The following is a 12,021-nucleotide window of genomic DNA, read 5'->3' on the forward strand; positions in this document are numbered from 1 at the left end:
GGGGGGGGCGCGGTTCGGGGGTTTTTTGGTTTGGTTTGGTTTTTTTACATAGGGAATCTTAGGATGCAGATTAGCCAGCTAGAACACGTCATTTACTTTAAGAGACACATCAGCTTAATGAAGTAACTCAAGGAAACTTGCATTTAATTGTTGGGAATGATATACGCTGAGCCTGACCCTCCTTTGCCTGCCAGATCACCAACTCGTATTCTGAAGCCCCGCAGAACACTGAGCCAGTAGTGTTCTTTTCTAATAACCATCCTGGCTAGATCAGCAGATGAAACAGAACTTTAGATCAGTGGCAGGTCTCCCAAGTTCCTATGGTGCCATAGATTTACTAAATGGGATCAGCATGTTCTAAAAAACCATGATAATATGAGGGAAAAAGGTTCCACAGCATCAAGCAGTGCAATGCTTGAAACCTCATAATCAAAGTGACAGTTTTCAAGTGCCATTTACAATGCCCTAATCTGGAAATATCCCAGCTAACCCATCTGATCAACTATTTCACAGATGGAAGCACTTGATGGCTAATTGGCAAGTCCATTATTCAAATAAAATAGCTATCTGCACTTCTATTTTCTATATTCCAAGTCAAGGTGTAAACACTCCTTATAAGACACAGGTCACTCCTCTGTCTCTCCTTATCTTCCCATTTGGATTTTTTCCGTTCCCCTCTGCCATCAAATATGTTAATTCAGAAATACAGAACCACTTTTATTTTCCATTTATTGCACTAGAACAGCTATCTGCACCAACAGAGCAATGTGAACGAGTATTTTCAAAAACCCACCAAGTAATGAAAAACTATTTCAGTAACATTTTTTAAAAGTGTCATTTATTTCACATCTGGATTGAAAAAAAACAGACAGGATATGTTAGCATGGACATGAATTTATATAGCTTGGATTATTGTTCTGAAAGTGTTGGGGAGAGAGAGCTCTGCTAAAAATGCAGTTAATTTGCTCACACTCTTAAACAGTATCCAGTAGGATTGCCTAATAGAGGCATATGTAGAACCGATTTCACTAGCAAACAATAGTTCAGCGTACAAAATGAAGAGGAGTGTTGCTCCAAATTCCTGCCCGCTACGTAAGTAGAATGCTTTTACATACCCCACAAAGCCTGTTAATTTATCTGCAGCAAAAGTACAATGCAAAGTGAAGTATTAAATCACTAGTGAAATTCTGTGGTAGGTAGTATTCCAAGGGGATGAACAGGGAGAGATGGAAAAGAACAAACCAGGAAAGGGAAGATAATAACTAAAAAAACCCTACATGACAAGGGGTGGGAGGAGGAAGAGAGGAGACCATACAAAAGAAGGAAAACAAGGGCATTGCCAAAATCTGAATTCCCATGAACTACAGAAGGGAAATTAAAGTAACAAGCATTTTGTTTGGGACATCACACTACTTTCAAACTTTAACTGTTCCCCCACATCTTTTTTAAAAAGCTTCAATCACTCATTCTTTTTACACATATATCATGAGAGCAGAAATTCAAATGCCTACAATACCAGGCATGTAAGACACAAATAATTTCTGCATGAAGCAGCATTGCAAAGGAGGTCTTGTTTATGGTATCAAGTTCAAAACTAAACACGGGTACCTTCCCATACAAAGAACACGAAATTAATGACAAATTTCACTGCCAGAAAATACTGTGGATGGCTTATGTGATGTGAAAAGCTATCACAATTCTCTTCCTCCTCTCTTGTCCACCTGCTGCCCCATGAAGACAGTCCTTCGTCCATCTAAGACTAAAAGAGAGGAAATGACTCAAAATTTCTAAGCCACATGTCACTGGAGGGAAAGCTAATTGTTGAAATATCACTTCAAGATCACTTCCTTAATGATTTGTTTATTAGCCATATGAAGACAGGCTTAGGGTCGATGGAATTCAGCACTGACCACCTCTGGACAATTCAACATTGAAGACCCATCAGCCACTCAATAGCATGCTGAAGGAGCCAGTAGTAAAAAAAGAGAAGAACCATGAATTCACTGGAAGCAGTTTGCAAGTGGAATACAAGACACCAAAAGACTTGAAAGTTGTAAAAACATGAATCCAAAGAGCACTTGGGACAACATATTTGAGTTTGGAAATGAAGAAAAACAAACAAACAAAAAACCCAAACAATAATAATCAGAAGAGGTGGTTTTACCAAGGGGAAAGAGCCGAGTAACTACTGTTGAAGAAGCTAAGGCAAGTCAATGAGAAAGAATTCCTTGGCAGGGATCAAATAGGAACTGTGCTGACCAAGCATTTGCTGTTACTTGAACATTAGTTACAAAGCAAATCAAACAGACTGTTAGCAGACCTTATGTGATGCAGTCCTCTTGCTAAGCAAACCCCTAGCTACAAGAAAAAAAGAAAATCCCCAAACTGTGTTATAAAATTTCTTTGAAAATGCTTCTCTTTTTCTACAAGCCTATACACACAGATGATTCTTATGTTAGCAAGAATGACTTACTCAGATGTTTTTACTGTGTTCAATCTTAAAAGCAAAACCTCCAAAGGCAGAACAACTGTGACACAGCAATAAGAAAAACAAAAAGCTTTTTACAGTTGTTTAAAACACTCTAGTGCAAATGAATGGTAATAACTTCGTTTACTTTCTAGCAGGACAAAGTATGTCCAAGAAATACCTGACTTCTCTCTTCCACCTCAAAGCCATCTGATTCACTCTGGATTATCTCAATTATCAATCAATCAATATTCAGAACAGAAGTGGTCTTTGCAGGTCCACTGAAACACTGTATTTTAAAGACATAAAATTATTCTTTATGAAAAGCCTTCCTACTGATTCAATAAATCGGAAGACTACAAAAGTAGTCAAGATATCCAGTGCAAGCAGCAACTTGCATAAAGAGCAATTCAGTTTCCCGTCTTTTTTTTTTTTAATCCAACACACACTCATCAATTCATTTAAGAGACAATTCCATATTTAAACAAACACAGAGCAGCTTTGCAGGCCAAAGCTGCCAGAGGAGTTCAGCGAGCTTCTTCTGAATGTTTTATTGTCTGCCACAATTTTCTAGCAAGCTTTAAGTTAAAGCTGAGAAATTCAGAAAGCAGCAGAGAGAGTTAACTGTAAATCTGAAAAACAGCTTTGATATGCGTCAAGTTCAGAGAGGACTAAGAAGTGAAAGCTTGAGTGATTAGACTGCGCAGATGTTAAAAAAATGAAGAGTCATGAAGCAGGCTGGCAGCTCAGAGGAACAAGAGAAATAACTGTTTAAGAAAGTGAAACTAAAAATAACTGAGGGCTGCTTGAAGATTCACTAAGAGAGCGTGAATAGAATTTTAGCTATAAAAAGGAAAAAAATTATGCACCAAAAATTATGCCAAATTATGCACAGCTTATTTGGCAAAACACCTAGAGGCTGTAAATCAGCTCAGAATATTTCAACAAATGCTTCAGTATTAAACTACTCCTTCCCTAGTTATACTGGACACAAACACACTACACACAACCAAAAGAAGCTGTGGGTTTAGCAATTTCAATCATCCCAGAAGCAAACTCACCATGAAGCCTAAGACAAACAGAACTGATTCCTCCAGAAGAACAAGAGTCTGGATTCTCGATTTAGAACAGAGCCCCGGAGGCAGATGAGGAAAGCAGAGAAAGGCCAGCTACTGCAGCCAGCCAAGGCTACAAAGGAAACTACACTGGAGCCCTTTTCTTAAGGAAATAATTCTTCCTACAAGCCTCAGCCAAAGAAGTTCCTAATTATTTTTTTTCCCCTGTATCCATAGTAGTCAGCACAATGTAATAAGATCAGCTTGGTTTTATTTTTGAAGACTGCTGGCCACACCAGTTGGCCAAGGAAAAAAGCACTAGGACTTGCTCTAGTGGTAGGAGAAGCCATACAATGCGTGTGGGTCTCCCACTGGAACAGGACAGCTGCCAGGGAGCCCTTTTTGCTGTGAGTAGAGTTACAGAAGTGAGGACAACACAACAAGAGAAGACACAATAAAACACACATATAGGTGGCTACAACTACCTGCAAGTGATAAATTCAACTCAAATTACCTCCCGAAATTTACATATACTTCAGTATCTTACAATGCCCATCACAATGTGATCCAAGGACTGAAATATATCATTTATAAAGAAGCAAGTGGGTATGCTCAGCCATTTAGAACAATCTTCACGTTCTGAAAATCCATATTATTGGAAACTGATTTTTTAATTTTATTCTGTGTTTCCAATGCTTTTCAATCTGAACTTCAAAATGTTCAGACACCAATTTAAAGGTTTATAAATATTCTGTAAACTCAGTGCCAACACAAGGCAAAAAAAAACCCCGGTCAGGTTGTAACAATGATTTGCACATACTTACATAGGATCTCTAGAGTCAGAGATTATTACTATGAACTCTGTTTTTTTGATGCTGTTTTTAAATATAATAAAAGGAATATTCCAGAATTAATTAATATTAAAGAGACGATATTGACAAGCTATATACTAACCTGTCCCAGCCCAGGCATACCTCCTCCAAGACGCAGAAGTCTATCCATATTTCTAGAAAAACAAAAAAAAAAAAGGAAAAATGTTCCCAAGCTCTGAAGTGTTTACTAAATTGCTATCTATATAATTCACCTTCAGTCACTCAGTATGTCAAAAATATTGGTGGTAATTACAACACAACATCAGACTTCCTGTTAATTAACACCACATATTAATTCAAGAAGCTGTCTTCCATGCTAATTAACAGACCTTGTTTTATTGCTTTGGTTTTGGGTTATCCCCATTTCTGAAGATGAACACTTTTGTCAAACTTTTCAAAACTTTCCTATCATTCAATTAATTGGAGGACATTTGTAGCTTAAGAACAGCACCTACATCGAGGAAGCGCCTAAAACTTACTAGGTATACAATCAAGTTTACTCCAATTCGTTCAGAAAGCATCAACAAAAATGTGAAAGTAAGGATTTTAGCATCCTCATTAGTAAGTTCTGCGCTAATTAACTTACAGCTTGTCAGTTATCATCAAAACTACATGTGAAAGACACTGAGCAGATTATGGATCTCTGAATTAGCATCAAAAGCTTTTTTTTAATGAACTCATTATACTAAAAGAAATACTGTAAAGTAAACATTTAATGTGTATATAGTTAGAACACTAGTGACAGTACAGTCATTTAATACATTTCCAGTGTTGCATGTGCCATTGCTCTAGTGCAAGATTATTCCAATCAATGCAGCTAACTCGTTACCTTAAAAAAAACCCCACAAAACCAAATTTTCTATCTTGCAACTTTCAAAGGAGTGATCTCCAGAAATAAGAATTGTTAACTGTAAAAAAATTACACTGATTTTTATTTCTCTGCAGTTTATTCGTTTTCTATTGTTGAAAAGCAATCTACTATTTAACTGTGGATACCTAAGTAAGGGTTCTGTACCAGCTGTAACAGACTTTTATCCTGCTTACTTGGCTTTTTCAACTTCTTCGCTTTAAACAACAAAACTCAGTGGTAAAATAAACAAAAACTACTGAATATTACTTTTTAAACAGCTGCTTTCAGTAAATCAAGCAATTGCCAAGGCTTATAGAAATTAAATTTTACTGGCTTATTTTATTTGTGAAATAGAAGATACAAAGTAAGGCATCAGAAACGATGATCTTAACTGCACAAGTTTTAATCCAACACAACAAAGCCTGTTCGGCTGATATAAGAGCAATCAAGAACAGCAAGTAATGATATTTCCAAAATACATTCATCCTCCAAATGGATGTTACATTACACGTAAGAGAATTATACACATAATTTCAACAGACTGCATTAACAATACTAATTCAAGAGCCTTCTTTTAAAATTAATTATGCAAAAGAACTTTGAACTTCTAATGAAAAATAGATTTGCTTTGTATATTGAAAATAAAAAAGTCTTTATGTTGAAGGTAAACGTCATCTCATTATTCCTTCTGAAATTTGCTAATATTTTTACTGGCTAGATACTAACAGGTTTTATTTCAGTTTAAGTTTAAAACAAGTATTTTAAGCTTCTTGTTAACACACAAAGAGGTAGCATTTGAACCTACCACTAGATAAGATTATCTAACTCCTACTTTAATCATGTATGGAATTTCACCCATTTCAAACAACAATATCTAAGACACATGAATCAATAACACTTGCTCCTTTTGCTAATTTCACTTTCCTAGTTTAATGCACTAGCAAGTTTCATTTGATTCACTCCTTTGATTTTGTAGAACATGCAAACCCAACAACTGGAGCCTCAACTAACAATAAGTACTTTCTTAAAGCTACCTTGGCACTATATGAATTAAAAAGGAGTTTATTAAAGGGTCAGTGGTTATGCTTTTCTTTTCAGACAGTCATTGAAACCAACCTTCTTTACTACAGGCAAAAGCTGCACACAAAGTGTATATACTTTTCTATCCCGAACTACAATAAATTCCAAATCAAGTTGTAGGATTTCCATGGAAAGGTTAAGTTGCTGTTTAAAGCTATTATGTAAGCACATGGTAAATGGCTTCAATAAAACATTCATGAGTACAATTAACACCAACTACATTTTGTTTTACCCCTCTGTGGTAGATACTCCTCCACTGAAACCCACAATGATTCATCTTTCATGACACTAACGAGGGCTGAAGAGTAGCTGAGAAGTAGACTTAAATTACTAAAATTATGATTTTAATCAATCATGGTTGTACATTTATTTTAAGAAACTCTTAGTCTCTACAACTGGTAACCATAAAACTGGTCTTTTCTACAACTACAGCAACTTCCATAAGCTTATGAGGTATAATTACCTATGTACATTTAAGAAATAATATTGAATAACAAATCTTATACCTATTTACATTTCACCTCAGCAAGTGAAAAGCAATAGTTATTTCTAGTTCATTAATATTTTATTTACAAAAGTTATTCCAGTTTCTAACCCAAGAGAATAGTACATCATTTACAGAAGCATATTTTGCTGCATTAAAGTTAGATTAGACTAATTAGTTACACAAATTTATTATTTATCAGCATAACTGGTTTTGGAACAACAAAATCTCATTGTCTTACAGAACTGGAGGGATGTAACATTTTCTATCACAGACTAACCACTGAACTGAAGATGTTCAGATTCTCAAGACAGTAGCACAGAGAGAAAATCTCCACAAACAGTTCTAAATGCGCTGCAGATTATTTCAATAGCTCTGTGGCTTGACTCTGGTTAGAGTTTTGGCAACTAATACTTTACTTTCTTATTTGTAACTAAAGATGTTTCAGTAGGTTATAGTATATTTAGACCTAAACATATTTGTTTACTCTGTATAAACACCTGAAGAATTTAGGTTAGCAATCCAAATTAAAACCAATTTTAATTTTTGTTAATCCACTGTGCCCAAATATTATTTCAGCCATAAATTCCATTTATGAAATACTGCTTTTCTAAACCTTGAGCAAAATTTTTAGACTTTAATTAAGATAACTTTAGCATTTACAAATAAAGCAAATATGCATTCCTAACCTGGTGCTCAGCAAGAGGTGATCGCAGAACAAACTCAGCAGGAGCTCCCACTTTTTGACTATAAAGATGATGCTAGTAGGTCTCTTTCCTATAGAAGGAAATAGAAAGAAGGGGAAGGGCAGAAAACCAGTAAAATTTAGAAACAGTAGCACATGTAAAAAGAAATGTTACATCGATGACCCACAAAAGGACAAAGCACCATTGAAGAATAACCCAAAGAATGCGGGTTTTTTTTCCGCTTTTACCATAGAATCCCGGGAAGCCATACACGCCATGTCTTGCTCAAGTATCTATAACACTGAAAGAGGTTTCCAAGTTTCTCAAAATTACATGGAAGAGTAAAGGATTTTAATAACCCATTTAAGCAATTTAAAGCTAATCAATAATTTAAAATGCTGTTAGAAACTGAAACTATGGTCCTTTATTACTATTTTAGAAGATTTTGCCATAGCTAAGATGACCTAAGCACAAAGGTAAAGAGCAGTCCGCAGGCATGGACAGTTTTCTTGTTTATTTCTGCAAGGGCAGCTGGTGTGACTGGGAAAGTCATAGAGGCCTTTACATTTGCCCGAATTCAGGTCGAGAAAGGCTGCTTCCCATTCAGTTTAGGAGTTAACAGTTGTATTATCCTCTTCCCAGAGAACACTGCCCACCAATTGCATCCACTCAATCATTTGCAGTGCAGTGTTTTAAAACAGATCTGTGGCCATGATTTGATAGACATTTTTTTCAATGTCAACGTTAACATAAGGAGCAGTGGGGAAGCTGCTGCTGCTGCTTACCGACTTGATGCTGCCTTCTCAGTACTGCCAGGACAGCCATTTGTGCAGCCTTGCAGTAAACTGATAGGCTAACAAAAATGTTGTTTTTAACCCTGTTCACTTCTCTGAGAGGATTCACACTGCATCCCAGAAACAGTTGTCTTGGCATGACAGAAAAAGAGGTCTTGGAAGAGCTGATTGCTTCTAACACTAATCCAGACTCCAGAAGACATTTATGTCAAATCATTCTTTAAGCTAAAGCTGCCCAAACAATGTCTTTGGTTTTGTTTTTTTTGTTTTTGTGGGGTGGGTTTTGTGGTTGGTTTTTTTTTTTTTTTTTGGTAAAGTAACTGAGGTAATTTAACAGAGACCATTCTGAACCTTCTCTCAAAGGAGTACAAGAGCAAAGGAAGATGTGTTAATCTTCCTGGGAAGTTAGAGGAGAACGAACAAATCAGTTTCCCAGTGCTGACAGGCTGGGGTGGAGTTCCACTAACAAGTCAAAAGAAAAATTGCTACATTTCTGCCAGCTTTGCACAAGGAAATGATCCAGGAGAGATCAGATGAGACAGGACCACAACAGCCAGCAGTTATATCAGCACAGGCTGCCACAGAACTGCAACCAGTTCACAAGCGGGCTTCAGAGTTACAACCCAATTCACTTTGAGCCAGCTGGCCACCCTTGCATTCCCTTCCCCATTTCCTACAAGGATATTAGAGAAACAGATCTCTGTGAGCTTGGTCGGTTTCCTGGGAGAGGCACACAACATGGCAACCTATAGTTGAGAATTTTTCCCCTCTCTGCTGCAAAGTGCAAAAAGGCTAGTTTTGATTACACACTTACCTGTTGTTTTTTCTCTATATATACACATATATACTTACAGATACATATAAAAAACACAGAAAAGTAAACAAACAGTTCACAGTAAATCTCGCCTCCTTTCCTTCCAAAGTCAGCAAAAGGTATTTTGATAATATTTCCTTCTGTCTGCAAGGAAAAGTTAACAGTCTCTGTTTAAAGTGAAGCTTTAAGGAAGTGAGTACACGCATCAAATAGTTCCATATCAGAAAATTGCAGAAGGCCAGTTATAATGAACTTGCATTTTGGTGCACTGCAGGATTTGGATGACATGCACGCATCATTGAGATCAATGTGGTCACTGATGGCTTTAAAAAAAAAAATTAAGTAGCTTCTCTGCTTGTGTATGTCCATGATTGAAACACCTCAGCTAAAAAACCTTGGTCATAGGATGGTATTTAAAAAATCCAAACCTTCATTACTGCCATTTAACTGTCCTAGCCTCAAAAGGGAAAAGTCTGTGGTTATTAATAATGCAGTGGAAGTATACACAGAGCATCTCAAAACTGATATGAAAACAGAAATTTTTTAAAAACCCATGTCTAATATTTGTTCATAGTACTACCGTTAGGTAACTGTAATAATTGGCAAGAGTTGTCCATTTGGAGAGCTCTGGTTCACCATTCAGTTGTTGGTTACTACCTTCAAGTCACTTAAATGTTGACTTAAATGCTGACTTTTAATAACGAAATTATTTTTCCTTAGGTAACATAGGGATGAAATTATATAAATGCATTATGCACAAATGTATATACACATCTAGGTATAAACCAATAGCTACTGTGCTTATACTTGGCATGTTTCAGCATGTATTTTGAAATCGACTTGAAACACAGTCTTAAATTACTGTATCTCTTTGCATGAGACACACGAGTTTCACACTACAGTGCACTATCTTTATCTAGCATTAACACTCCATGATGCGATCCCTCAATGAAAGAGGGTTCTCCTGGTTGACAACTTTTGAGTTAGTAAAAAAAAAAAAAAAAATTAGCTTCAACATACATGGAAGAGAAAACACTGGCTACTAAACTGCCCTATTAGTGGAGAGAGTATCAGGCTAGACTCAGGTGACAGCAATTTACTCCACACTTTGCAATTTGTACACCAAGTGACTTCACGCAAATCATTTCATCTTTGGTATCTCAGTTTCTCCACCTGAGACTACATACTAAGCTTTGTATAAGCACTTCCAGATCTCCTGTTGAGAAGTTCCACATAGCATATGGATTAGCAATTTTATTAACAGCAACTAAAAAAGTGGTTTAACGTTTTTGCTGCAACTATAACAATTTCAGCTTCAGTAGGGATGATGAACAGCTATGAAGGTAAATTAGTTGAGGAACTGCATCTTGCCGAGAAACATCATTTCACCAAGAAAAGAAAAAAAACTCACTGCAGGTAAAGTCACCAAACACAGAATGAAAGAAACTTGAACAAGAGACTTCACATATGACAAGGGAGGGGTGAAGTCTATCTTCCTATATATTTTGTATGAAAAGTGGAGGGAAAAAAAAAAACAACCATCAATTCTCAGTAATCTGTTCATTAAAGCTAAAGATTAACCAAGCCATGAATGAATGCAGTCTCAGTAGTGCTAATCCAGAGCTACATAACTACTTTGCTTCCATAATGTGCTCAGCTCTGTAAACCCAATGTTTCTGGACCATACAGACCCGAATCTCAATAGACCTGAGCTGGACTAGAAGGTAGGCAGGTTAGCTTCTCAGACTCTGCTTTCTGATTTCCAGAAGCACAGAAAACTTTATTCTACTACATTCATTGCTGAGTTGGAGTTACTGAAGTAACCCAGACCGAAGCAGACTACTCTAAAGCTACTTAAGTACATCCACAGAAAATTTACAGGTAAAGGAAGATTCATTAACAAATCACACCACCACAGAAACCCAAAAAATTAATTTTAATTGTACGCTATATATAAAGTAATGAGCTTCTCTGAAATCTGCAGAAGGGGGGGTAGACACACAACTGTTGTGGAATCATCCCCCGCCACCAGCTCCATCAAGTACTCATCACACCAGTTTTCTATTATTCAAGGTATCCTAACTACCTGTCCTTTCCCATCATCCTAAATGTTAGGAGATAATTGTAGCTACTATTAGTATACACTCCATAATGCCTGTCAAGACTGAATCACTTCCAAGAAAGTTTACAAACTGATTTATATTTTGGCATTATTTAATGTTAATTTTGAAGTATCCTCTAACTTCTCATTTTCTTAACCATAGATATCAAACAAATATCCCTGATGTGGCATTTTATAACAGCTGATGGAACACAAATTTCCCATTAAGCTACGGGCAAAACCTAGTTGCTCAAAGTCACACTAAGTGATTCAGAAGCAATTCACTTGCAAGCCAATTTCTGGATTTCTTCACAAACACAGATCTTTTCCTTGTTTCTATAACACAAGCCCACAAACGGTGCTTTTCTCAGCAGAATCGTCTTCCAAGTGTACTCCCTATATCCGAGGCATACAGTACACCTTGGACTCACAGGGGGTGACAGCTTTAAGATTAATACAAACCCGTCAGATTTTTCAGCTACATACAGCTTTCAAATACATTTGCATAAAACTTTTTTTAAAAAGTCAATCTCAATCCTTGTTGTTTTTCTGGTTTTCTACAGTGTACCGGAAGCAAGTACGGCTTTAAGAGATGACATCAGCACGCATTCAGATTTGTCAACTGTTTGCAAGTATCCAAGTACGTCACATAGATTTGTTCTGAAAACAAAACTTCAGTCTGCTGCACACTAGAAACAGCACTGCTAATTTTGATTATCGCGCCTTTCCTACTTAATTCCCCTTCGTCTTTCCTGACACGAGTTAAAGATTTCTTCCCCGCGTACGCCAGCCAGCGCTGTGCCGTCGCTTCCCCCCGC

General features: G+C 36.7%; 1 protein-coding gene across 1 annotated transcript in view; it reads right to left on the reverse strand.

Moving 5' to 3' along the window:
* The window catches only part of PSMD14 (proteasome (prosome, macropain) 26S subunit, non-ATPase, 14), a 44,845-nt gene extending 35,602 nt beyond the window's left edge, over positions 1 to 9,243 (reverse strand). Inside the window, exons 1-3 of the mRNA XM_009578056.1 lie at positions 9,195 to 9,243; positions 7,498 to 7,585; positions 4,477 to 4,528 (exon numbers count right to left, since the gene is read on the reverse strand). Coding sequence (XP_009576351.1) covers positions 4,477 to 4,524 — 48 coding nt within the window. The 5' untranslated portion in view covers positions 4,525 to 4,528; positions 7,498 to 7,585; positions 9,195 to 9,243. The remainder of the gene's footprint in view (positions 1 to 4,476; positions 4,529 to 7,497; positions 7,586 to 9,194) is intronic.
* Positions 9,244 to 12,021: the final 2,778 nt, after the last annotated feature.

Source organism: Fulmarus glacialis, unplaced genomic scaffold, assembly GCF_000690835.1.
Source record: "Fulmarus glacialis isolate BGI_N327 unplaced genomic scaffold, ASM69083v1 scaffold8640, whole genome shotgun sequence".
Lineage (NCBI taxonomy): Eukaryota > Metazoa > Chordata > Aves > Procellariiformes > Procellariidae > Fulmarus > Fulmarus glacialis.